Raw genomic sequence first — 27,339 nt, 5'->3', positions numbered from 1 at the left:
AAACTTAGAATCAAATATTACTATAATTAGTATGATTAAGATACGATTGATATATGTATATTTTACAAATGGATTACAAATTAATGTTCGTTAAAAAATTTTCTATGTATATACACTTTTTGAAAATATCTTTGTTTTTATGAAGAAACCAATATACTTATAACATTACATTTTGTTAATAGAATATTAATAATAGCCAAAAATGCAAGTATATTGATTTTAATTAAGTAAACACTAATAAATATTTAAAGAATGAATACATTTTTTCTAAAATAAATAACGAATGAATTAATTATTAAATTATATAATATAATTAAAAAAAAGCATCAAACAGCATATAATATTAAATGAGATATAAAATTATTTAAATATAAAATTATTTCTAGACTTGATTTTAACTGAACATTCTACAATTGTATGTTTTTGTTTGTATTCCTTAAGGATAAAAAAAAGAAACGTACATATTGAATTTATTAATTCTACAAGTTGTTTTTGAACACTTGAAACTTTGAGCGAATGCTCTGACTTGTGTATAACGGTTAAATGTAAATTTGCCTGTTGTTAGTTTAGTCCGTGACGTATATGTGTGCTTTCACGCGTAAAGTCAATGAGTTTCAGTACACATTAAATATTTGTCCAATAATGCCTAAAAGCGGATAGTACACATATACAATAGTAAAATTTTAGTAAAAATTAAACTTCGAACGACGTCAAAAAAGAAAAAACAAAGTAACAGAACAGAATGAAAAAGAAAATTGATGTGTAAGAGGTGTTTTTTTTTTTAGAATTTTCGAAGGACTTGTGAAAATACACTTGTTAAATAAAATTGGTGATGTAGCATAAGATATCGTGCAGTGTAAAGTGCACGATTATCGAGACGAATCTCTGTTGTTCTTCATATTGTCATCGTTAAAAAAGTCGTACGCGATCCTTCCAGGACGCGTTGTCGATTATTGTTAAAGTGGAATCTTTAGAAAATGGCCGACAGTTGGACACAGAGCGTTGTTTGCCGGTAAGAAATTGTCCCGTAATTACTTCCTAATGAATTTTAATAACAATATAAAAATACTCAAGTATCGAAACCAACCTCTGCTCATACCAGAATATAGTGCGCCAACATATTAAGCTGTGAAAATATCAATATTTTTTAAATTTTTGCGTCTGTTTTCTTTTTTTTTTTACTAACCAAAAGTAATTGTATTTGAAACTGTATCAAAAAATTATTAGTCTAGCAGATTATGTTACAAAATCTTCATTTATGTATTATTTATTTTTATTTAAGTAAAAATAAAACACAAATAAAAACTAAAACACATGTTATATATATATTGCATAAGTGAGCATTTACATGTCATCAAATTATATTTTGAAATTTTATTGAAATAATCGGTATGAAATATAAATAATAGACACTTGTGTTATGTGTGAAATTTGTTGATGTCAAAATGATGTTAGGGCTAATATGATGTTTTGATTTTTTGTTGTAGATACTTCAAAAATGGGATGTGCCGTGAAGGAAATAATTGTAGATACCGTCATACTGAAGGAGCTCGGAATGATGAAACTAATGAAACAATAATATCTTCTTCTGTTCCACCTGTGAACAATATTTGTCGCTTTTTTAAACATGGTATCTGTAAATTTGGAAATCAGTGCTATTTTCGTCATACTACTGAAAGTGTTGATAATAGTGTGGTAAATGCAAATTCGGTAGAAAATTCATCAGCTGGTCAACACACCTCAAATATTTCAACTTCGACAACAATAAAGATTGCGTATGTTGTTGTCAGATGATCTTATTTCGGCAAGATTTAAATCGTAATAACATTTGCATTTCACGTAATACGTTGTAATATGGTATATAAAAATATCTGATATATAATATATGTATAAATATGTATATATATGCACATGCACACATATATATGTATAATATTAGGGTAATAGAAAATATAATATGCTAAAATGTGTTTATATATTTCCAGTAAAGACAATATTCGTAATGCTGAAGAATGGGTAAAAGCACCAGAATTCGTACCTTCACATGTGGCTGGATCATCTTTTACAATTGAAGCTTCTACAGCCTTGGGAACATCTACAAATTCTTCTATGTCAATATCTTATGCTCAAGCTGTAAATTCATCTGATCAAGCATCCAGTCCATCTTCAGAACCTTTATGTCCATATGCAGAAGCAACTGGAATTTGCAAAAAACATGATTGTACATACCTACATGGAGATATTTGTGAATTGTGTAATCGTGCTGCACTTCATCCGTACAACGAAGAACTTAGAAAGAAACATACAAATGTAATTACATGTAATATTACATAATTTAAATAGTATATTTCAACTATATAAAATTTTCCATTATTAATATTAATATTTTAGGCATGTGTCAAACAACATGAAGTGGACATGGAGCTTTCATTTGCTATTCAACGTAGCAGAGAAAAATCTTGCGGTGTTTGCTTTGAAGTTATAATGGAAAAAGCATCTGGAGAACAGAGATTTGGCATTTTACCAAATTGCAATCACTGTTTTTGTCTAAGTTGTATTAGGAAATGGAGACAAGCTAAACAGTTTGACAATAAAATTATCAGAGCATGCCCAGAATGCCGTGCCACTTCCGATTTTGTATGCCCAAGTATGTACTGGGTAGATAATAAAGAAGAAAAAGAAAAACTAATAATGGACTACAAATGTGCGTTAAGGTAGGATAAAACATGCACTACTATAATTTTTAATTACATTAAATCGTTTATATATTATAGCACTAAAGATTGTAAGTACTTCAATAAAGGACAAGGAAAATGTCCATTTGGCAATAAGTGTTTTTACCTACATGCACTTCCTGATGGCACTAAAACAGATGTTGGCCCTCCTGTTCGTCGACGCAATACAGATACAGATGTCGATATTTTGCGTGTAAGTTAAAATTTTTATTTTGTTATAATATTGTTTAGATTTTCAATTACTAACATTATTGTCAAAAATGTACAAATAACCACAATTGTTTACAGCAAATAATTTTGTGGGACTTTTTTGAAGAGAGGGATAACCGTTGGATATATGATGTAGACATTGAAGATATTATTTCCCTTTTTTCAGGCTCAGAAGAGTCTGATTGGTCTGAATTTGAATTTCAGGCTGAGTAGTTGTATTAATTCAGTAATCTGCTACTGTTGCTGTTAACTGTACCATCTATTTTATCCACCACTTGTATGTGGTTTCAATGGCTGAATAGACAAGTAGTTTATGAATTGTTTAAATGGTTATGATTTAAAAATATCTCAGCTAAGTTACTAAAAAATTTGTGTGCTTTGCTTGATGATATTTACGCGAGAAGTATGTAAATAATATCAAGTCAATAATAACGAGGAGGTTGCAGTCGCATGTACAATGGCAAGTTTTTAAATGTTACATAGCCACTTTGTAATCGCTTCTGTTTGTGTACCTTGACCAATATTGTTACAATTAGTACTCAATCATAAGAAATATGCATCAAGTCTATTACATCAGTGGTCCAAATTAATTCGATTTATATAGAATACACATTAATAGAATAATCGTTTGGCAGTTTGAAAATAACAGGTTTTGTTTTTATTCTTTTTAATTTGTCTCGAATAAAGTCCTTTTTTACGTAAAGAGGTAAATATACATATATGCAAAAATAAGTTTATACATTTAAAAACGTTTTTATTAAGAAATCAATTTTCCTTACTTTTTTAAGCAAAATTGTCCAAGATTTTAAATGAAATTGTTTTCGTAAATATTATTATATTCTCATTATTAACCCTTGGCTCGAAACTTAATGTTTGCTTAAAGACAAGTTCAATAAAATAAAAAAATACAAACTTACTTTTTGTATAACATATCTTTAGTAGTTTAGAATTATTTTTAATTTTGGTTGGGTACTTATTCTGCCAAAAAATGTGGACTTGATTACATTTATTTGTCATCCAATTTGAGGAATAAACAATTTATAGAATATGAAATTTTGGTTTATATAAATTAAAGAGATGGTAAACTATATAAATAATCTATAGATTATAAAGATTAGTATTAGTACTCTCTATTTGATTAATGATTATTCATATTGAACATTCAATTAATAAGTTTCTTCCTACCTCCTGTTATGGCTTTGCAAACATTTAACAAATTTCCTTAAATTATCGTGAACTGTATAGTGTTAGTTTCTAATTCATAGTTTTAAGACCGTGATAAATTGCGCAAATCGAGTGTTCCATGTAATAAGTGTATGTCTGGGCGATAGTATGAAAATTCGGTTGAATGTGTGTACTGCTAAATATAATAAAAGGAAACCATTTTTAGCGAGTATGCACGAATTCCAGATTTAAAAAAAATAACAAATAAAAATTATTTTATAAACGACAATTGAATTTAAAGCTGTCTATTTGGAATCTTTATTTTATCTTTGTATTTTATTGTTTAGTATATTTAGACGCTTTTCAAAAAATTAAATTTTTAAACATTAATAATCATTTAAAAGGATACTAATGAATGAAAGCAATTAGAGCTTTGTAAACAGAAATGAAAGCCAAAGAATATGGTATCAATCTTTTTTTTGATAGAACTATTTTATAAAAATGATCTTTTAATCTGTTTAAAGAATTGCTTCTGTATAAGCATTAGGTAATCGAATTGTCTCGAGATATTTTGCGCATATAAATTCCAGTTATTATTACATATAGTTATAGGATGCACTTTTCTTCATCAAAACCATCTGTCCTCAGTGTTGCCTTTAAAGAACAAGATAATTATTCGATTCGTTAATATGAACTAATATTATTCGAAGTTTTCTCAATCTTTTCGTGATAAAATATGCAAGTTGCTTATATTTTCTATAGAATTTCTACATTGTTAATTTTATAGTGAATTGTTGTAATTAAAAGTTTATTGTTATTGCTAACGCTGCTTATAAAAATAAACGAAACGTTTTGTATATTGTTTTTTATATAGAAACCAGTTGCCTTATATTTTTGTCTTATTTTTCATTATTCTCTATCTCTTCTTCATTTTAATTGGTGAATATTCAACAATTGATGTGCATGCGTTAACAATAAGAATAACAATACTACTATTTGTTAACACTGGGTGTAACCACTTGTAGATTCTAATGTGTTTTTCTTCTCAATAATATATGTCTCTTATAGTGTTGTGTAAAAAAGGGACATATAGAGTGCCAATGGGTCTAATTGTAAGTTCAATATTTAATTTTTTTTATGAAGTGCAATTGTAAACGGGATAATAATACGTCGTTCATGTATATGTATATGTGTATTTGCAATTGCACTACACGAAAGTATGGAAGTAGAATTTTTGTATAGTTTGTGTGATATTATGAAACATAAACTTTTAAGATCAAGTTACTTAATCGGTATTATATTTTAGATGTAATTTACATTTACTTTTATTTCTTACCATATCTACGAATTTACTAGATAAGATTTTAATCATTACACAATTCAAAATTTAAGTTTCATTCCTTTGTATAACTATTTTATTCGTTTTAATGTATATGGCTTGTTCTACCTGGTTCTACGAAAAAATATACATCATATAGGGAAATAATATTATATCCTTTTTTTAAGTTATTGAATGTAAACACATTGGAAGATACAATACAAATTTTCATTGTATCTAATTTATTGATGTATGCCTTTTATAAATTTTGATCTTTTTCCAAATTAATACGATTTTATGATAAACGAGTTTCTTATTGTAAAACAAGGCGTTATTAGTCTCTTGTTCTGAAGATCATCACGTTGTTTAATGTTATTCATATTGCTAAAGTACAACAAAACACCTCTACAATAATTTTTATTACTTCTTACATAAAAATATTGAATGTAGTAGTTAAAAAATTAATACGTGCCGCAGTTTCCAAGTTATTGAATATATGAATTATGAATAGGATAATAAATACCTCTAAAGTTCTTGCAATAATTACGTAAAAAAATATTACGCGAGAATGCTTTTTTAATAATATTTAACATCTGATAGTTTATTCAAGCATATAAGTAGCATAAATTGCAGCCTTAGAGATTTATACGTAAATTGTAAACTTAATTTGAAATGTTAGTTTTTACGATAGATCTATACACAATAAAAACTAAAATTCTCAAATTTAGGGATATTTTTTATTTACAGATATTTTTCATAGAAAGAATATTACCGTTTTGTAAACAAAATATAATTTTATTATAAAAAAATGTAACATTTGCTTTTTGTAATAGAGGAAACATTAAACAGCATTAAAGATAAAGTTAAGACAATCAATCATTTATTTATTTTTAACAAATATACCTTTATTTTAGACAATATATTTAGTGAATAGTGGAAACTAAATGAAGTGTGCGAATTATTTATTTCTGTGAGTTTGTAACATTTATATAACTTAAATATTAATTTGGGTACATACTACGCATACACTCGAGTTGTTCAATATGAAACTGAAGATAATATAATTAAGTAAAATGTATACATACTAGAAATATATTATGGAAGTATAGTTTCATTACGTTTACATGTTTTGTTTCAATAAATATAAAAGCATCAAAGTATTTACATCATTTGAATCTTGGTTTTTAACACTTAGCCAACCGCGTGCGTCACAACGAGCTTTTCGTTTCTCATTGCGGATTTTTCCAAGTATCGAGGACTAATATTAACTACTTAAAAAATAAAGAAACCTAAAAATTATTTAAGTGGTCAATTATATTTTGCGGTAATGATTTTATTTAACGATTTCATATATTGTATATGCAAAACATCAAATTAAAAGTATATATTAAAAGCATAAAAGAATATAAGTAAAATTAAAAATATTAAAGGTGATTGAAGATAAATAACACAACTTGAACGTGAAATTAAAATTAAAAATTCATAATGCATTTTAATATTTTTTTACAGTGTAGTATTATTCGATTATAACTTTATTTAGTCATAACTGATAGTGTAACCTTTTAATTAATTTTAACACCACTAAATTGGTGTATTTTATTATATACTGTACTTTATAAAAGCAGAAAAACTGGCGTGATTAATTGGGTACAATTCCAGGTAAACAATAACTGATAATAACAAAAAGAAAGAAAACGCGTTGCAAAAGTCAAAAAGAGATCTCGTTCAGTCACGCATCGATATACTTTACAGAGGGATGAGATCTCCCTATTCGGTTGGCTAAGTGTTGAAATTGAATAAGCTCAAAGCAATGAAATCTAACATTTTCTATGTTTTCCTATTGTTGTTGTACAAATATTTATTAAAGGAAATATTCTTATATATATATATATATATATATATATATGTCGGAGATGAAAGAACATCGGAACCTTCCCTTTGGAACTTTGGGAAGACCCCTTAGTACTGTAATCTAGATTCCACCGTAGCCGTATTAAGAAACTGTTGTCATTCGATCCGACTGTACTTATTTGAGATTTATGATAGTGAGCTCGGGCTCGAGGCGACAACCAGTCGCCGAACGTAGCCGCGGTCAAGGGATGAACGTTTTGTCTAACAAAGGTATGAAGTAGCTCTACAGCTCTCCTTAAAAGAAATACTTGGGACGGGGCATGACGGTAAACGTCTCAACGATTTCTGTCTCGTGGCTCGCCACACGCAGACTTTGTCCTTCGGGTAAAATGATTGCCAGATGTCGACGCATCTTCAGAGTATATGTTTAGCCGGCCGAGGACCTGTTACGAATATTAAATTTCAATTATACAAAGTGTTTCAAATAGACAAATAGCCTGTGTCCCAATTACGGGAAGATAAGAGAAATCTATCCTTCCACGAACGCTTCCCACTGGCAACTTTCCCCAAGGACGGCTAACATCCTTCTCTAACCACCAACATGGAAATTGACCAATTAACAGTAACGTCAATTTCCCTCACTTTCCGAACGAAGACTTTTCTTCACGAATCCTATGACCTCGTGCCCTTAGACACACCCATCATAGTTTTCCTCGACAGCATTACCGTGATGGAGAACTACTCTCCCGTACGATCTCAACGACGATTCAAGTAACCCTCACATACGTAGTGATTGCTCCATGCATTAACATTGAGTACAACTTAGACACTAAAGAAGAGTAGAGTTCGTCATCCCGTTGACCGCGGATTCGTTATTGAGCCTAGGATCATTGTCATTAGCTTCTCGAGTATCTAATTATCGCGATTACTTGTCAAATTCTATCATAATCATATTTGCACTAGTAGATATCTCCTCTATTGCATAATGATCACATCTAATGCCAATAGGGATTCGTTTCACGCCCTTAATCCTAACTCTAATCTTAACGCCAACCCGACATATATATGTTATAATGAAATAAATGAAAATCATTCCTTATTAATATTACTTAGTTTATATGCTTTAATCTCCAATGTATCATTGTGATAGTCTTATACTTTTCTATGCTGTCTAAATGTATTTTTAGTTTTTTACATTACTTTAAATGTACCTTTTGCTACTGTATACTATATACTATATAGTAAATATTAAAAAAAATTAATTACGAAAAAAATTTATTTATATCTTACATTAGAAATCTAGGCAGTCGGCTCAACAAAATATGATCACTTTTGGCATGTTCTGCCATTTTCTTAAATGAAAAATATCGGTTATTTTTAAACGCGATGGTTATCAATTGTACTTAGATATATATATGATGTTCAAAAATCTCAGAAGATCTTATGTATGTTAATATTACAAATAATGTAATCGTAAAATTTCGTACAATTTCAACAACAATTTTTTGTTAAAATAAGGCACTTTCCAGGTCTCCATATTAATTTTAATGCAGTCGATTGGCAGTATCGTAACGCAGAAGGTTATAAGATTTATCAAATTGTAATGCGATATTAAGGCAAAAATTACTGCAATCGGTATACCATTCCTAAATCTGTTACAAATTGAAAGTGAGTTTTGAATATTTGTTTAGACAGGTCCAGCCTATCTTGTCTTTTTCACATCATTCTGTTAGATTATTCCTACTTTATCTATAATCAAAAGTTATCTTAATGATGTGAGATAAGGTTGACACGTCATTCTTTGAACAGGCTGATAAATTCTTTTTTGAACTGAACCAGCAATTGATCCATTGTGAATCGTATTCGAAGATTCAGATTCTCCAAGATCGGTTGTTCCGACATAGTGCGACCCTCGAGAATCATTTTGTGTTTCACTTGAAATATTCTGTCCATTTATTTCGTTCCTTTTACGAAACTTGGTGGAATATTTGTAAAAATCAGACATTTCAAAAGGTTTTGTAACTTCTCTGTATGGTTGATATTTTCCAGCTTGTACAATTGTACAATTCTGAGAAGATCCTAACATAATTGTTTCTTCATTTGTTTCTTGAGGTGATTTCGATTCGGCTGGAATTTCAAGTACCTTTTTTCGTGTTGGCTCGTAACGAGATGATAATGGTTGTAAATGTTGATCAGTTTCAATCGTTAGTATATCACTTTTACGATGATTTACAGAAGGAATATAATTACTTTTCCCATCTTCGCCATTACTATTAGTAGATGATTTAGAGCAAACAGGAAGAGTAGACTGATAGTGGATATTTTTATGGGAAGATATTAAATTAACATCTGATCCCGGACTTGTACCTGAATCCAAAGAGGTTTCATACCATTCTTTTTCTCTTCCTTTTCTACTAATATTATCCGTTGTATCCTTACCATCATGCAGTTCATGTAAATGATTCGAATGCCATTTTTCGACGCTTCCTAAAGATTGCGTACGTAGTAACATTTTATTGTTAGTTGACGATTGTTCAGATAATGGAAGTAAATGAACAGAAGCATTTTGATGAGATGCAATGTAAGAAGGACTTTTATTACAACCTACGGATACTGTGCGATATCGTGGTTGCATGTCGGTTCCAATACTACTCGTATGTTGGACGGCATTGCGTTTCCTTCGATCTAAACTACCAAATCTATCTGAAGCAAGTTGATCATCTGTGCACCAAACAATTTCGTCTTCATATCGCATCCAATAGCCTGATGGTAATTGTGACTCGCTTGGTGAATCTGTATATCGCAAATTTTTATTTGTATTGCTATCGCGGTCTCGTCTTAGTACGGGTTGTGGTTGTGAATTTTTATGATATATTGGAAACTCAGGTATATGCGTATAATGTAATGTACGAAAGTCTCTTTCATAATATTCCTGTCCAGATCTTCGCTGGACGTCATTATCTAAATGCTTATAGTCAGAATATTGTTGATGATTATGCACTTGTTCTGGTTGAAATTGGCGGTATCTTATTTGTCGTTCGTCTTCGGCATATGCATTTGGCAGTGGTCGGTACATTCGTTCACTATCTTGATAGTGATTTTGATTACGCGAACTACCACTACCGTGAGAATACGTTCGCGTGCGACATTGATCGGATAATATATAAACATTTTGATTATCGTTATGATCATGTTCTATTATTTTGATACCTTGTCGCTGATCAGAAATTGTAGGGCAATAAGTACCAATGTGATTGTGATTACAAGTGCTAGGAATTATTGACTGATCATCATATCCATGATTAGGATAAGTGCTACACTTCTCTTCTGATCCTAACGGACTTAAGCTTATACCACCTTCTTGAAGCAATCCTCTTGTAGTTTTTGAATTTACATCATTTACTATGAAAAAGTATATTTAAAACAAAGTTAAGTAAGTTTAATCATTTTCATATCAGAATAAAAAGTTACTGTACCTGTGCCATCTAATGGTGGTCGAGGTTTTTTTGTTCTATGTTTTACATTTGCATGTAAATGTGGTTGGGCATTACAAATACTAGGATGTTGGAATTGTGTTGGAGTTGAATGATGAGTTTTATTACGACTTTGTCTTAGGAAATTTAAACGTGCTTCTAATTCTTGTAGCCTGCGTTGGCTTTGTTGGTAAACAAGTCTATGCTTACGGCGTACTGCTTTGCTTTCTGTAGGATCATTTACAATTCCTAAAGCAGCTTCTACTATACCAATTTGAACTTGTCGTTCTAATTCTAAAGCAGATTCCTCCTGTAGAGAAAACACAATAAATCACTTGAGTTCTACTTTGAAATCTTGAACTTAATGAATTAATCTCTTAAAATTTCTTAAAAACATACAACTTCATTTGTTTTCAATTTATTAATTAAATTTTGTGGATATGTAAATGCTGTTCCAACTCTTTTACGGAATGCCGGTGGGCTCTCTCCTGGTTCTAATGGAATTTCTGGTGGCAAAACACCAGTTAATTCTGCTTCCTCTACACATAGATTTTTAAGTTCATTATTTTTTTGAGCTAGCTTCTCTTGCAATGCTTCCCTACGTTGACGAAGCCATTGTAATCTTGTGGATAATGAATCTTCTGCCAAAGATCCAGGTGTGCTTTCGTTCCCTGCCATCACTTTGAATAAAAATTCAGTTATAATTTGCGAACATAATTCACCCTCTTATTAAATAATGCAACAAAGTGATTTATAATAATTCTATTTCATATTGCTTACCCATATTATTAGCAAAATATATTGATATTCTCTACTACAGGTATTTTATTTGGAATGTTTATATAACTGAGTTGTATGAGATGCGACAGGAAATATCAATGTTGACACATTTAGTGAGTCATGTATGTTGTAACATCTGACCTTTTCTTTGTTTGCATTACTTGACAAATTTTTCTTTGAAAACCTAATTTTCATCATCTCTAAACTGCCTTACGTTATAAGTTCTATAAAACACAATAATAGAAACTAGTGACAGTAGGTTAGCTATTAATCAAGATTACATATTTGTACTACTACGTCATAATAACTAATACCGAAGCTTGTTTTATTGGTATTTATAGAAAATCCTATAACAAATAAAAATATTTCCACTAATTGAACACAAAAGCATATATCTTTAGTACGGGAACGAAAAATATGAGCCAAGAAATCGACGCTTATTGCCTTTGTATAGTTGCCATCTTTTATACTCTATGTCGTCTACAATCTACATAGTGATCTGGTGTAGTTGAATTTTATTTTTAGTTATAAAAATTTTCGTAAATATTTATTACAATTCATATAAACTTGTTTTTTGGCTACATTGTTTTTGTTACTTTAAAATAATAGTTCCAATTATATCATATATTTATAATTAAACTAGATTAAACACATTCGTTTGATTGGAATTCATTTTCATTCATTAATAATATTTGACGTTTACTAAATTTCAGAATTTACATTATTTTTGTACAAAACTGAGTTACAGAATAACTTGATAAATTCTAAAGTTAAGTAAGTAGCAAGTACAATGCGTTCATTAAAAAGTTTAAATTAAAAATTTTTGGTTGATTTGTCAGTAAAAGCTCTTGATCAATTAGGTATAGGCTTAACATGGTCAATAGTTTAAAACCTGAATGCTCTTTTACATCATGGTACCCTCTATTTTCTAAAGATTCTTTGAGAGCTACGATTATTCATATTCCTGATGAAGTACTTAAGTACTTGGAACACGATGCATTTGTTTTACCTGTTGAGGCAATCGATTCCACATTGCAGAATACAGAATGGATGGATGGATCTCCAGTAGTAAATGATGAGGTAGGTTTAAAATGTGTACATAAAAAGAAGCAATCAGAAATTATTTTGTTTCAGCATTCACTCGAGGTTCAACCAACATTTCCACAATTCAGTCAACAAATTCAAGATGTCATAAACGAATATGGTGCAGTTTTCATAAAAAGTAATTGGAGTTCACCTCTGGTATGTAAAAATTTTGGTTTCTACAGGAAAATATTTAATTTAACTGAAAAATATTTTTAGGATGCGACTTGGGTTGCACCAACTAAAACTCTGAAATGCAAGACATTGGAAGAAGTATACTTGTTACTAAAAAGTTCAGATAGAATTGCCAAAGATTTGAATAATACAAAAAATTATATAAATCATGAAACTCCTATAAAATCTTCTCTTATCTTAAAGCAATGGAAGGATATTAATCCTTGTACAGAATTTCGATGCTTTGTAATACAAAATGAACTTATAGGTAACAAATTTCAATTTAGCATATTTATGTTTTATGTTACATAATTATATATTTATCAAAGATTATTGCTTTAATTTCTTTCAGCAATTAGTCAACGGGATATATCACAATATCATAGTTACAATGAATCGGAAAAATATAATATTCAGACAGATATAAAAAGCTTATTTATGGAACGTATTAAAAACAGGTTTCCACTGAATAATTGTGAGTATTTGTGGAATATTTTTGCTAAATTAAAGTCTACTTCTTAATCCTAATATTTAAAGTCTATATCTTTTAATATGTAATATACCATAATATAGATTCATTTGATGTTATACGGTATAAAAAAGAGAAAGTAAAAATAGTTGACTTTGGCCCTTTGGATGAATCTGTTACCAAAGGAACTCTTTTTACATATGAAGAATTACAGAATCTAGAAGAAAGTATTCCAGAATTTAGGTTTATCGGTGAGGAAATTGGTATTCAACCGAAAGCTCCAAATCATTTTTGTATTCCACAGGAAATAAATGAATTTTTTCAATCTAACGAAAGTTCCACGTTGCTAGATATTATTCAACGAGTAAGTGTATGATTTCTCAAATTAGTAGTAACATATATACGAAGCAGTTATATTTAAAAAGATATATATATATATATATATATATATATTAACTTAATATCTTTTACTTAAGGAGGTGGAAAGTCAAAGGAAAGACTACGAAAGCGCAAATTCCAATAGTTTAGAGCATGATTGATGTGTTTGAAAAAAGGAAAACGAAAAAGCTAATAACAAATGAATAATTGTACACTTAAAAACATTTTTAAATACAGAACTTTCACTTTTATTCTGCCAGACCCTCTTCTATCATTACATTACATAAAACGATTAAAGGCTATCCTACCGCTTAAAAGAATTATCGTAATATTGCAATATTTTTCGAGCCATCGGCCTTACCGAGCGACGTCCTTTATATAGAAAATATGTCTTGTTTATGTACAATATGCAATCCTTAATACTTCGATTTGAAAAAGGATTCTCGATATATGTACCTCCGGACAAGTTAATACGCTGTACAGTCATATCCACGGAGTATTTTTCGTTCTTTTCTCATTATTACCTGACAAAAGTCAACAAGATCGAGCAATTATATTGATTGATCCTTACTCATTTTTTTCTGATTTTACATTTCTTGATACATTTGAACATGAAAAATATTTGATGGTAACTTTTAGCAACTGTAAATGTAATTAATTCCTTTTTTTGTTTTTTATTTTTAATGTTTCACCTATGTGCGATGTTCTTCAGGATTGTTATCATTCAGATATTCAGATATCTAATTGTTGGTAATTCGATATAATTTTTGTTCACTTTACATTTATTATTTTGCAACTATTAAAAGGAAGAAAAGAAAAAAATAAATTTGAAGAGAAATTTGATTTCCAATATTAACAGTTTAGTTAAATAAATATAAAATATATCAAAAATAGAATTTTAATAGATGTATATAATATATACGTAGAATCAATTCAAATTTTAATTTGTAAGGGTTCGTATTCATTAGTATAGTCATAATTTGGTTGTCTGTTCAGACGTATATGACGACTATTCAAGTGTTCCAATATTTATCATCGTCCAATATTTATAAATTTAATAATTTACTCTTTCACCTCTTTACGACCAGACTCTCAATCATACGTAATTCAGTCACTTTTAAAAACAAGAAACATTGCTATGAAACTCTATGCAAACCCGTTCATAAAACATTAATGACTTAGCAATATCAATGTCGCAAAGAGATGTGCCGGTAATATGAAAATAAATTTTCTGTTTTAACAAATTAAGCGAACAGCAAAATCAGAAGTACCTACAAAATACTGCATGAGATCACGTAATTTTCTATAAAGACCTTTCAGTTTCAATTGTTAGCGTTGTAGTGCACCGCTGCTTTTTTTGTACGCGTTTGTTAAGTAGAACGATCTTAAAAATATAAATTCAATATTTTCAGTCCGAAACATGCGTTTGTCAAAATGTGTGAAAATAACGAGGCCTTTAGCATTTATCGAAGTCACAAAGGAATAATATGTATCGCATGGAGAGAACTACGAAGATTGCAAGTTTATGCATGAATTTGTTCACTTAACGCTAGTCAAATATTTACATATAAATGCTGGTGCAAGTGTATTCACATGTAAATATCGATTCTACGTTAAATATAATGATGCGTTAGATCGAACCGTAGCCTTCACCGAACAAACTTTTTCCGACTGATCGTGTATCTCGAAAATATGTATTATTAATGTTTTATATAATTACAGTACATATGTATAATGGTAATGTCTAGAAAAGAAATGTTCCCTTCATTCGTGCTTTTCCTTTACTGCATTCTTTTAAACGTATATACAGAGAAGCCGATCTTACACGTTTCTCTTTCTTTTATTCTCTTCCTTTTTCTTTTTTTTTTTTTTATTTTATATTTCGGACATGACTGTACTGGTGTCTATTACTTTTCTTTTTTCGTTTTTTTTTCTGATTTTTCTCTTTTTTTTTTTAACAACTTCGTCCTCGGTTTATCTGGCTTCCCGTCTCTCATCGGTTTCGTTCATCATTTTTGTAATTACTTAATCTCTCGATTTTCAACTGATTTGTGCTAAACGACAATACGTATTTTAATCAATGTACGTTTTGCAGTGCACGGCCGTTTCGTTTATACGTATTCTCTCTGCCTCTCTCCCTTTTTCGCTCTTTCGCCAATTTCTCCATTTCCACTCTCTAGAATTATCGGTTACTTATTTATTTTTTCCTTATTTTTTTTTTTTTTTATAATGCTTCTCCTCTTTTCCCTACATTATTTTCTCACGTTGCTGTTTACAGATATCAAAGTGACGCGGCAAACATCGTCCTTTCGAATACTGGTAGTAAGGGGTGGTTCGAGTGAGAAAAAACAGTAGTCTTAATAAACGTACGATACAAAAACTCTTAAGTTAATCACTTAACGGCCAGTGTAAAGCGGTTTTGTTTCTTTCTACATTTAGTTTCTTCTCTCCTGTCTTTTTACTATACCTCCTCTTTCTTCCTTCTTGTTCGTTTGCTTTTTTGTCCTTCCTTCTTCTTTTTTTTCCTTTTTTTTTAAGTACCTGAAAAGCTCTCGGCTCTGGAAAACTTTGCTTATCCTTAAGTGTTTCTTCTAGTTTTTCGTTTTTTTGTTTTTTTATTTAAGTCCATTCATGAGTTCTTTTTACGAAGACTACAGTTACCCCTCTATTATAAATGCGATTGGTACGACTAAAGGTGGCGAAAAAGGCCAGGCTATCACTGACAATCGTATTTTCTTCCTCGTTTTTTCTCTTCCATTCATTCACTCATACGTACATGCACATTCATTCTGTCTGTTTCTCGCTTGTTTTGCTTTAACGTATAAGCTACATGTAATATATTTTTCTTCCTTCCCATCGAAAAATACGTATTATTTTGGTGTGACGTTTTTCCAAAATTTACACTTACTCACAAAGATGCATCTTCTCAACGTCTCCATCTGTCCGTGTCTATTTGTTGTCCGTACGTCCGATTCTTTCCGTAATTTCATTTCCATTCCTTTCCTTCGTGTCTTTCCTTTTTTTACATCGCTTTAGCTTTATAGGAAGATAAGAGCTTACGTTTACACGATAACATTAACTTGACATTTTTTTTCCTTGGCTCGCCCCGCTGAAAACTCGTCGGATTACGCTGAAATTTGTTGTGGGATTATTCGTTGAACGATTGAAAAGGGATTTGGAAAGTATGAAATGTACATTATTTACAAGAAGGTGTTGGACGATTAAAATGGAATAAGATAGACAACTAAACTCAGAGAAGCGGTTGAATTCATAGAGCGTCTAGTGAAACATATCGTTAATGGCTAAAACATCGGGCTTTAGACCTGGATTTTGTACGCATTCTGTTATTGCTAATGATACGACATTGTTTAAACATAAATTATTTTCCGATAAAAATAATTTAAATGTTAGGAGCAGCAATTACAGATTGTCTATATTACCCTCACCTCCACCTCCACCCACTTATTCATGCGATTCAAAGTGAAAGATATTATTTAAAATCGTTCAAGTTACAGCGGGCGAAGTGTATAGAAATTGCTTAAAAACATGATGAGAATTATGAAAAATGATCGACGCGTGCACGAGGTAGAGTTTTACTAATCGTTGACAGAATGGAAAAACGAAGAAGATACTTTATCTTACGATCGAAGCAACTAATGTAACAATTTACATGAGATTATAAGAAAGATAATAAATTTAATACGCTTATATCTCGTACTTCATTTCTCTCTCATTTTATCTTTTTCTTTCTTCTTTAAGGTTATTTCTGTTTATCATTTATTTTCTTCCATCTTTTGCTTCTAAACGGAATCACTTTGGTTCGTATCACGAAAGGAGACTATTCACAGGAACATTACTTTTCAACATCCTTAACTCTTAGTTTATGCGCCAGAGATAATACATTAAACGCCTCGATTAACGAGTTTTATTAGCCTTTACGCGGACAAACCTCCAATCACACTATGAGGAAGGCGCGAAAGAAACGTACGGAAATTAATCAGTGTTTCGTAGCTTAATTACACAACCTTTACAAGTGTTATCTTTGCTTATAGTTTTATAATATGTTGCAGGCATTCACGCGTCACGACAGCACACCGAAAGATGATATAAACTTGTCATTCTGAAACAAGGTGAAGCGATTTTGTACTAAAGTGCAGCGATATAATACTATACTTTTAATGAATTATCTACGTAATGTACAGTGTTTTGGATACTTTTTACATGCACCGTGACAAGGTATGGTCGGCCTGTACGACACACAAGGTTACTCTCCTTAGTTATATATATTTTCTCGTCTCTTTTCTCTATCATCTCTCCTTCTCGATATCTTCTTTTAAATACGTTTACCTTTATTTGGTTTTTTTCTTTTTTATTATTACTCATCCATTTAACCATTTCGTCACTATTCCCTTGCACAAAGGTATGACACTACAATTTACAAGAATCATCTCGATTATAAAGTGAAGGTTCTAAGTTATCGAGAAGCATTACGCGGAAAGGCAAAAAGTTCAAAATGCATGTTTTACTACATTAATTTACCGAGATCTATAGATTAATTCGTCTATTCAGTCTGACCACACCATGTAGAAGAACGTGGAATAGTATCGTCATGATAGATACAGTAGACAGAGTTATAAATTCAGGCTTTTAATTATAAATTCTTTAGTCTGCGAGGGATCTATCGACAGTCGGATACGCTTATTTCTCTCTCTCTCTCTTTCTCTCTCTCTCTCTCTCTCTCTCGCTCGCTCTCGCTCTCTCTCCTCTTACTCGTGTTATCCTCCGCTATTTTTTCATTTACGCTTTTTTTTTTCGCGCTCACACTATTTCGCGCATTCACGCCTACTTCTCGCAACGAATTTCTTTATCTTTTGACTAGATTGCGTCTCTAATATCCTTAATGATTTACTTTAAGTCTGCCATTCATTATAATTTGCATCTTACATCTAGTTATCATAATAACATTTAGTGGTAAGAGGATGCCCTATACCTCGAGAATCGCTAATAAACTGTTCGCTTGTTATCTCTCTCTCCCTCTTTCGCTCTTTCTATGCTCCTTTCTTTGCTCTCTCATAGATGAAACGGGATCAGTGTTTACGCTGTATCGAGAACTGACGCACTCCGAGTTATCGGTGTATGATAAAAGTTTGTCTCTAACAACTCCCGTATTCGCTAATATATTATATACAAATTTGTAGTTTGTGTACCTCATCATCCGATCCGAACGAATTATATACGCGATTTGGTTTCCCTTCGATGCGCTTTCCGGCTGTCAGTTATAGGTTTTGTGTCGTTCTCGTAGCGAGAAGTACGAGTACGACGCCCGTACATTTGGAAGCTCCTTTGTCACTGGACATGTGTCGCCAGGCATGAGCATACACCATTAGGATTGAACACGCGATGCTCCGTCGAGCGTTCGAACGCTAGGACTACCTTTTCTTTCCAGCCTGTTTCGAGGGCAGTCGCTTCTTTAATTTCGAATGTTCGGGCTTGACCGATTTCTTTTTGGGTCTTTCCGGCGATCCGTTGCAACAGGCACATCCCTTCTTAACGTGTCCACGTAAACTGGATCGTCTGGCTCGACAGTCCGGCTCGACCAAAGCGATATTGCTCGTTTCGTCGTCCGAGGCCTCAGAGGCCTTATCACTGGAAACCATGACCGAATCTTGAATCGACTCGTTCAGCTTGGTACGTTTCGACAGACTACTTTTATGATCCGCTCGATTCAATACTACTCTTGAATTCACCTGTAACTTATCCTTTTTTTTTAGATAATTGCAGCGTCGCTCGTTCGACAGAGATTTGAGACTTTGTACACTATCCTCGAGTCCGTTGCTCAGAGCGTTGTCTTCTGGTTGACTGCTGACCGACTCGCTTATACTAGAATCCTCTTCGTCGCTGCTCGATCTCATTCTCTCGGACATTGGACTCTCCCAAGAAAGGTAATCCATCCTCGTCACCTTCGACGGAATTCGCTTCTTATTGGTATAGGTATACTTGTGCGTCGATAGCATGGGACCAGCGATCGGCGAGAGTGGTGAAGGTATCGTGACATCGGCGGTGTTACCGCTCAGCAAGGTTAAGCTTTCGTCCCCCGAGCTTGCTGCCGAGGTATTATTTACATTGATGCTTGGGGGTAGCGATTCCGAATCCAAGTCGATATCCAATTTCATGTTTGATGGAATGCTCGACACGCTACTTGGCGAACCTTCCTTCGAACCATTTCTTGACATCATTTTTGTCCGACCCGTATCCTTCAACGAATCGTTCTCCAACGATCCCAGATTCGTCGGCGATAATCTCGAAATATCAGAATTACTATTCGATGCTTCGTCCTGACTTAAATTATCCAAGGTTAGCCGCAAGTGTTTCGACGGATTTTCTAAATGTAGATCATCTATCTTGTCTCTTTTCAATTTCTTCAAAGAATCTTTCGCGGATCTGGTTCGCTGGCTGCTACTTTTTCTACGTTCGTTCAGCTTAAAATCGGCAACGGGACTGGCGTCTCTGCTACCGCTTGACGAATCTAATGAACGAAAGTAGGAACCACCGTAAGATTTCATACCCAGTGGTTGACTGCAGGATGCGTCTTGAGAAGAATGATCGAAAGATGGCGAATGATTCGTATCGAACAACAAATCTGCCTCTGGGAACAAGTCACTGGTGCTCGGTTCATCCACGCCCAAGTCTTCGCACTCCTCCGATAAACTTTTCTGTAGCTTCATCTCGCGTTCTATCGCGGCTGCTTTCCTCTCCATCTTTTGTTGTAACAATTCTCGATCTAATCTAGGATTTAACGGCGTTTTCATCATGTTGCTCTTATTCGAGTATTGCTGGAATGGTTCTAACGTATGATTCATAAAGTACTTTTTCGTGTTCGTTTGATAGATCTGTCCACTCGCCATCTCGATACCTTGACCTTTATTGATGATCTGCAGAACGCTTTGAACGTTCTCTGAATTATCTGAGTATCTTGAATTCAAAGGTTCGATATTTAAAGAATTCGCTGACGTAGGAACGTATCGCCAAGGTGTATCGGGCGACACTTTACCCTCTGGTTCCCAAGCTTCTTGCAATCGCGCGTTTCCATATAGTAAGCCGTTTCCGATCTTGCACGATACCTCGATACCATCGGCAGACTGCTGAACAGCAGATTCTTGACTATCCGAACTACTTGGTCCACCAGTTACCAGGAACTGCGTCGCGTGGTCGATTCCACCAGACTGTTTACTCGTAACCGTTATCGTGGACATAGAGTCTGTGAACAGATACGTTGGCACGTTATTTAAGCTCTTCTTACTTACCACTACACTGTATAAATCCTGTATGCCTCTTCTTACATCGTTACCTCATTACACTTTTACAGGGAATCAGTTTCAATCGACCAATCTCATGCTATCAAAATCTCTTTTTAAACGGGTATTTTTCTACTCTCTTTGCAACGTTTAGACGCAGTAAAAATGCAACAACGTATCCTATTTTTAACGATAAATTGATAAATTTTTGCAAAAGAGGCATAACGCAACATCACATACAGTGGCTACAAACCATATTTATACGTATCATTATTTTCCAATGAAGTGCTTCTTTATTAGATTCTATGTTTCATTTTCATGATATCAAATTTTTGTAATTACAAGTACTGAGTGTTAAGCCTGTTAATTTGTAGTACACAAATAGTTTTCGTAGCCACTATGAATGAACGTTGTAAATGGATATAGAGATAGACTGGCCTGTTGAATTTACGTAGCAATCAAATACTTAAGAAGATTACCAAAGAAATCGACGAATCTTTTCACGATACTGTAATAGCATTAGAATTTTTGCATCAAACATGTATATGATGTCTGGCGGAAGTGTTTTAAATACCACTTGAGCGATAAAAGTTTGTAAAGATTAGAAAATTTGTCCAATTATCGTACCAATTTTGGAAAAGACACTAACCAATCTTTTCGTTACTCTGTAACGGTGTGGCATTGCTCGAACAAACGACAGAGTTGGAAGTGATCAAGGTTTTCGGAACGTTCTCCGACATACCCATTGCGTCGTCGATTTTTCTCTTGACCGTCTTCGGGGAGATGATCTTGGCACCAGGGATTATTTCCGTCGATATTTCCTTCATATCCTTTTGTTGTTGTTGTTGCTGTTGCTGATGTTGTTGAGCGTCGTTCAACAAGGAAACATCGGACTGAGTGGCAAAAGCGAGAGCAATCGTTGCACTCGTTTGAATGGAGACAGGTTTGTCGTTATGTATTTGACTTTCTTGCGGTGACTTCTTTTCTGGACTATGGGCGATCGTAGCTGTTGGCGTTATACACACTACGTTGTCAGACTTAAGCGCCGGCGTCGTCAGTTTGTGTATAGAGGAGTTGAACAGTCTGGCGCCTTGAAGAGTTAAATTAGGGTTGCTGGTGATCACGCCGCATATCGGTTGATTTTCTGACGGCTCGTTCAAGTTACGCTGTATCAGACCGATCGTAGAATTGCTCTTGTTCACGACGATCGTGTTCGTCGCGGATTCAACGGTAACTCCTCCAGTCACAGTGTCGGATTTTGTCATAGTCAAGTCACCGATGATGTTACTCTTCTCTGTACTTACGTCGCTCGTAAATTGAGTATGATTTCCACTATGAGGAATAACCACCGACGCACCCTGAACGTTTTGCGTCGTGGTCAGAGTCTGATTGCCTGACAGAGTCTGCAACGTTGGTATTTTAACTTGCTTGACTTGCCCCGGTTGCGAAATTATTTTCCCTGCTTGATTCAGAAAGGATTGAAGTACGAGAGTATTCGATACACCGGTGTTTCCAGTAGCTCGTACGGTTGCGGGCACCGTTGCAAGAAGTTTCGATCCGCTGGATACTATCGTGAATTGCTGACCTTTCACTAGATTCATCGGTAATATGTAATTAGGTCCAGGGACCAAGACAGCTGTGCTTCCCATCTTTCCCGTTACCGAAGCTAGAGCTTCGCTGACGCTCACGGAACCAGTTTGCACAGCTTCCTGAACGATCACCGCCCTCGACTGCCCGGAACCAGGTTCCGCGAAAATCAGATTTCGTCTTTTAACGTTTAATTCCACACTGTCGTTCGAATCGTTCGTCAGGTTTCTAATTTCGGCAGTTGCATCCGTCACGTTTCCAACGTTACTGGATGGTTCCTCCGGAGCGGAGAAACCAGCAGGACTGTCTTGCACGTGAACAACGCCGCTCGAAGAATCCTCGCTGCCCATTGTTCTTCCGAGATCATCTGTACTCGGGCTAAGTTCCGAGCTCTGTTGACCACCAGGTTTCGTTTTGCTCGCATTCGACTTTTTCCTCTTCGAAGATTGACTCGGATTCGTTGGTGGATTTGATCTTCTCCTCGGAGCGGGTTTATTGTTCAGATCAGGAGAATTTCGTAATTGCTCTGCATACTCGTCTAATATAGCGTAGATTCTTTGAGCGGTCTGTTCGTCTTCCTGTGGCTTTTGTTGCGGCTTCGGTATTGGTGAAGCCTTCGACGTGTTCGTCGCGCTGGTTTTCACCGTCTTGGGCGCCGTTTTTTTCACCGTTTTCGACGAAGGTGGAGTGGGAGGCGTTTTCCCAGCGGATGGTGCAGGCGTCGGAGCCGGGGTGACGCACGGACTGGAAGAACTTTGCGAAGTAACACTGAGAGCGGGCGAAGCCGCCGGTTGACAGTAGCTGGTCACAACAACGACCGGAGTCGAATTTGGAGTTTTCGTGGCAACGGAGCCTGCGTTTTGATTTACGTAAGTTAGAGAAACTTTCTGAGAGAAAACGTCCTGTTGAAAATTTACTGTGTTGCCGTTGTTCGCAAAATCGTTGTTGGTGGTTTGCTGCGTCGGCATCAAAAGCTGTTGAGTGAGAGCGCTCACAGAAACTTGCTGTGGTTTGGTAGCTTGCGTTTGTTGCGTAGTAGTTTGCGTTTGTACGGTGGTAGTGGCTGCGGTGGATATCGTTTGATGAGACTGTGGTTGAATCGTACTCCTCTCTTTCACTTGCTCCAGGACGCTTTCGAATTCTCTCAATTGCTCTAAAGTGGTTGAGCTAACTTGATTCGGTACCTCTATAGGAGAACCAAGTAAACTGTCTGTCCTAACTGTTGGTTGTGGTTGCTGTGGTGGTGGCTGTTGTTGTTGTTGTTGTTGTTGTTGTTGCTGCTGCTGCTGTTGTTGTTGCTGCTGCTGCTGCTGCTGTTGTAATCTTGGCGTGGCCAAAACTGCTTGAATAGCTCCGGTAATATTTGGTTGCCTCAAAGGAGCACGAATAATGTTCAACTTGACCACCGGTGTTCTTCCAGGTGGTATCGAATTCGAATGCGATATAGTCGGTATAATGTTCAGTTGACTCGGATTTGTAGTGGATATAGTAACAGGAATTTTGTGCGTGTATATCACACCCGGCGAAGCATTCTGAACGCTTTGTACTAGCTGCGTCAACGTTTGATTCGTATTCGGACTAGACGCCACGTTTGCGTTATTTCCAGAGCTTTGGACGATATTCAAGATTTGCCTGCTAGTGGATAATTGTAACGTGTTTGGAATGTTTGCAATGGACTGTACGTTTATGCCTGTAGACGCGTTCGTTTGTTGTGCATTAGGTACTGATGTTTGTACTGCTTTCGATAGGTTTGCCGTCTTCTGCGGGGACGCCGTCTGTACGTGCGTTTCCGATGAGGCGCCGGTTACGCCGCCCGTCGACGTGTCCGTGGAAAGCGTATATATAGTTTTGCCGAAAGCTTGCTGAAATTTGGGCAAACCGGTGTTTTGTCCAGACTGCGCCGTCACTTTTGCAGACGTTAATCTCTCGTACGTACTCCTGTTCGCGTTTGCGTTTTCGGCTCTTTGGTTTTGCCGCGAAAAATTACCAACGTTTCCATCGTCGATGTTCTGCAGATTGAGGACATTCCTCTGATTAGACACTACGTTCGGATTTATAGAGGCCAACTGGTATGTACCGTCTGGTTTACAAACGATTTGTAGCTGCTCCGATGCGATGGTCGTCGAGGCGACTACCGAGCTCGTCGTCGTGGTAGTTGTGACCGTGGAACAAGGAGACGGAGATTTCTTGGGCGATTGACTCTGTTGATTTCGCCGAATAGGCACCGTTCTAGGACTCGAGTCAGGCTCGAGTTGACCGGAAACGTTCGTGGTCGTAGAAGAGGTTGGTGAACTATCGGGTAGTTGATTCGTTTCTTCACCGACATCGGGAAGAATCGACGATCTCGGAGGAGGGGTTTGACCGGCCGGACTCATGCCAACACCACTATCGTGCCCCCCGGAAGAGGGTGTACCGGGTAATTGAATGTTTCCAGCCACGCTCGGAGTTCTGTTTGGCCGCGGGGGAGTATTTCCGCTGTTGATAGAGCCCGAATTCGGACTCTGTGGAATGTTTCTTGAAAGTTGCACGACGTTTACAGTGGGTCGCATTCTTGGCGGTACCATCATATCCAATGAATTTAGACCCGGTACATTTTTTGCCAAGATATCCGAATCCCTGACAACCTTCGCAAGAATATCAAACTTTCTTTTGCCCAAATTCGATTTAGAATTTAAGTCCCGTCCACCGGTAGGAGATAAGTCGGTTTTACCAGTGATGGCTGCTCCATTTCCTTTTTGTTTCTGATACGGGGATAATGCGTTTTTGTTCGGAGAGAATGGCATATTCTTCTGAATGTTCATCAGTTCGCTAGTAATATCGCCACTACTCAATCGTTGCTGCTTTTTCGATCGTATCAGTCTGTTGTCGATCTCGTCCGCTCTGGTTAATACAATCTTCGGGTTCAGGTTGAGCGTGCTGAGCATCGGAGCAAATTTCGTTATACTGTTCGTATTATTTTCTAAGTTATTATTGTCTTTACTCTTATTTAGGAGATTCTTGTGCAGTATCTGAGAAATCCTCGCAGATTTCTTCGAATTTTGCGGCCTGAACATCCTCAAAGATTTAAGTACCGCTGGGTCGCTTCTTCTCTCTGTAAGTATTAATGGCGCGGTTGCTGTGTACGTCGAACCTTTTATTGTTTCACGTTTGTTTTCATCCATATCGGCAGAAAATAAAGTTATAATATCGTTGCCACTTACGTCGGATCCGCTCGCGTCTTCGTTCGTGTTTGTATGTCGAACGTTTTCATTAACAAGCATATGAAAATGCGAGACGGAATCAACAGTTAATTTTGAAGTTTTTGAACGTTTCTTATTCGACTCCTTATTGGACGATTTATTCGACTTTTTCTTTACCTCCAGTCGGCATCCGTCGCTGCCAAAGCTGTCTGTTTGGCTGTCTTGCGTATTACTGTCAGTATCAGAGATCGAACTGATCCTATTCCTAAAATGTTTCGGTTTACGTTCCGTGCTGTCATAGTCGCTTTCGGAAGATTCTAATCTATGAAGTTTTCTCTGTCTCCCTGTTCTCCTTACTCGTAATACACTTCCGCTATCCGAATCGGTAGTGGTAGCGTCATCGAGGCTTCTTCTCGTCGACGACCTCTTGAAGTTACCAGCAGGCTGGAAGCTACCAAACTGTTCCGAGCCATCCGAAGGTAAATCCACCCATTGCTCGTATCCCTTTTCAATTCCAAAAAAGATATCCTTGGTATCATCTTCCGAGGGCCAATCTTTAAACTGCGAATAATCGATATTGAGGTATTTCAGCTCCTTGTTGGTATTTCTCATCTCCTCGGCATTCTCCAAGTATCTCTCGCACAGACTTTTCAGCTCCTTCCAATCCAAAACCCAGCTAAGCATGTGGTAACGAGGACTGCTCAAAACCACGGCCAAGTCATCGCAAAGCTGTGGCGACAGACCGAGTTTTTCCGCGTCTAGCACTTGATTTGGCACGGATTTTTCGTCGTAATTCGCAGAACCCGTGACAGCGTCGCCTTTGATCAGAATTAAAGCATCGAGCGTTCTTTCCACGTTTCTAGAGTTCGTATTGTTCGACTCTGGAGTCTTACTACTCGAGATATCGTTCCCAATAAATTCTCCGCAATTGAAGCAAAGCTCTCCGAGTGGACCATTGGATAACGAATCCCTCTTTGGATGCAAAGGACACCTGTCGCTTGCCGAGTTCGTCGTATCTCCCTTTTTCAGAGTTAAAAGGCTCTTTAATAGTTGATCCGTTCGCTCAAAGTTCTTGGTTACTTGTCCGTTTTGGAAATCGATATTCTTTTTCGTTGGTGTTGTTATACCCGTGATCGAACTGGACAACGACGGCGACACTGGAAATAACGAAGAATTGCATAAAGACGAAGACGAATCCGTATTCGTCACTTTTGTTCCGTTCTTTTCTCCGGCATTGCTATCGATCTTTTTTAATCCTATGTTAGAATGATTATTCTCAAGGATGTGGTTTAGTTTCTCGTTGCCGGTGACGTTATCACCGGAGGTTCCATCCTCTTTCGTTTTTCCGCAAGCAACAGCGATTTCCTTGATCCTATCGTAACAAGCCCTGGTAGGATGCAGAGAAAATGCTGTCAACACGCATTCTCGGGCAATACCGATATTGCTACCAACGACATCGGCTAACTTGAGGAATTGCGTGCTCAGACGCTTTGCAGTCTCGCGAACCTTCTCCGTATCGGATTTTGTTTTTTGACTCTCCAATTCATTCATATCCGTGGTCAACGCCCTGATATACAATTCGATTACCACGGGCTTTATGCTATCGCCAAACTGTAATTAAAAGAAAAACAAACGAAAAGAGT

General features: G+C 35.2%; 4 protein-coding genes across 13 annotated transcripts in view; 2 read left to right on the top strand and 2 right to left on the bottom strand.

Moving 5' to 3' along the window:
* The first annotated feature begins 549 nt into the window (after positions 1-549).
* On the top strand, positions 550-6,299 carry LOC126918762 (probable E3 ubiquitin-protein ligase makorin-1). Of its 2 annotated transcripts, XM_050727147.1 has the most exons (7): positions 550-1,012; positions 1,488-1,630; positions 1,715-1,775; positions 1,986-2,310; positions 2,392-2,714; positions 2,775-2,928; positions 3,024-6,299. In XM_050727147.1, the coding sequence occupies exons 1-7, from the start codon at positions 978-980 to the stop codon at positions 3,156-3,158; spliced, it is 1,176 nt and encodes a 391-aa protein (XP_050583104.1). In that variant the 5' UTR covers positions 550-977; the 3' UTR covers positions 3,159-6,299. The 2 variants fall into 2 exon arrangements, with proteins under 2 accessions (XP_050583104.1, XP_050583102.1); XM_050727145.1 differs by having other exon boundaries at positions 1,488-1,775.
* Positions 6,286-11,815, bottom strand: LOC126918740 (uncharacterized). The gene is made up of 4 exons (XM_050727075.1): positions 11,532-11,815; positions 11,151-11,431; positions 10,755-11,061; positions 6,286-10,680 (listed from the first exon to the last, which is right to left on the bottom strand). Exons 1-4 carry the CDS (start codon positions 11,533-11,535, stop codon positions 9,041-9,043), a joined length of 2,232 nt encoding a protein of 743 aa, XP_050583032.1. The 5' UTR covers positions 11,536-11,815; the 3' UTR covers positions 6,286-9,040.
* Positions 11,816-11,859: 44 nt separating this feature from the next.
* On the top strand, positions 11,860-13,886 carry LOC126918771 (cell division cycle protein 123 homolog). Of its 3 annotated transcripts, none has more exons than XM_050727161.1 (8): positions 11,860-12,033; positions 12,245-12,305; positions 12,392-12,611; positions 12,666-12,773; positions 12,834-13,056; positions 13,141-13,263; positions 13,362-13,621; positions 13,734-13,886. In XM_050727161.1, the coding sequence occupies exons 3-8, from the start codon at positions 12,405-12,407 to the stop codon at positions 13,794-13,796; spliced, it is 984 nt and encodes a 327-aa protein (XP_050583118.1). In that variant the 5' UTR covers positions 11,860-12,033; positions 12,245-12,305; positions 12,392-12,404; the 3' UTR covers positions 13,797-13,886. The 3 variants fall into 3 exon arrangements, with proteins under 3 accessions (XP_050583118.1, XP_050583120.1, XP_050583119.1); XM_050727163.1 differs by having other exon boundaries at positions 11,908-12,033; positions 12,377-12,611; XM_050727162.1 differs by lacking the exon at positions 11,860-12,033 and adding an exon at positions 12,052-12,070.
* Positions 13,887-15,546: 1,660 nt separating this feature from the next.
* Positions 15,547-27,339, bottom strand: part of LOC126918726 (serine-rich adhesin for platelets-like) — a 58,777-nt gene continuing 46,984 nt past the window's right edge. For 4 of the 7 annotated variants that reach the window (XM_050726994.1, XM_050726993.1, XM_050726996.1 and 1 more), the window contains 2 exons: positions 21,580-27,307; positions 15,547-20,893 (listed from right to left, as the gene is read on the bottom strand). In XM_050726994.1, the coding sequence (XP_050582951.1) occupies positions 19,065-20,893; positions 21,580-27,307 (7,557 nt within the window). In that variant the 3' untranslated portion in view covers positions 15,547-19,064. The remainder of the gene's footprint in view (positions 20,894-21,579; positions 27,308-27,339) is intronic. The other 3 variants (XM_050726997.1, XM_050726998.1, XM_050726999.1) reach the window with 2 other exon arrangements.

This window comes from Bombus affinis, chromosome 7 (assembly GCF_024516045.1).
Source record: "Bombus affinis isolate iyBomAffi1 chromosome 7, iyBomAffi1.2, whole genome shotgun sequence".
Classification (NCBI taxonomy): domain Eukaryota; kingdom Metazoa; phylum Arthropoda; class Insecta; order Hymenoptera; family Apidae; genus Bombus; species Bombus affinis.
This window is presented reverse-complemented; position numbering and strand designations above follow the sequence as displayed.

Coding starts and splice junctions, on each gene's coding strand:
- LOC126918762 (XM_050727145.1), top strand. CDS start 978: ATGGCCGACAGTTGGACACAGAGCGTTGTTTGCCG. Junction 1,776..1,985: donor TCGACAACAATAAAGATTGC/GTATGTTGTTGT, acceptor ATATATTTCCAG/TAAAGACAATATTCGTAATG. Junction 2,929..3,023: donor CAGATGTCGATATTTTGCGT/GTAAGTTAAAAT, acceptor AATTGTTTACAG/CAAATAATTTTGTGGGACTT.
- LOC126918740 (XM_050727075.1), bottom strand. Junction 11,062..11,150: donor AATTGAAAACAAATGAAGTT/GTATGTTTTTAA, acceptor TTTTCTCTACAG/GAGGAATCTGCTTTAGAATT. Junction 10,681..10,754: donor ACCACCATTAGATGGCACAG/GTACAGTAACTT, acceptor ACTTTTTCATAG/TAAATGATGTAAATTCAAAA.
- LOC126918771 (XM_050727161.1), top strand. CDS start 12,405: ATGGTCAATAGTTTAAAACCTGAATGCTCTTTTACATCATGGTACCCT. Junction 13,057..13,140: donor AATACAAAATGAACTTATAG/GTAACAAATTTC, acceptor AATTTCTTTCAG/CAATTAGTCAACGGGATATA. Junction 13,264..13,361: donor CAGGTTTCCACTGAATAATT/GTGAGTATTTGT, acceptor ACCATAATATAG/ATTCATTTGATGTTATACGG.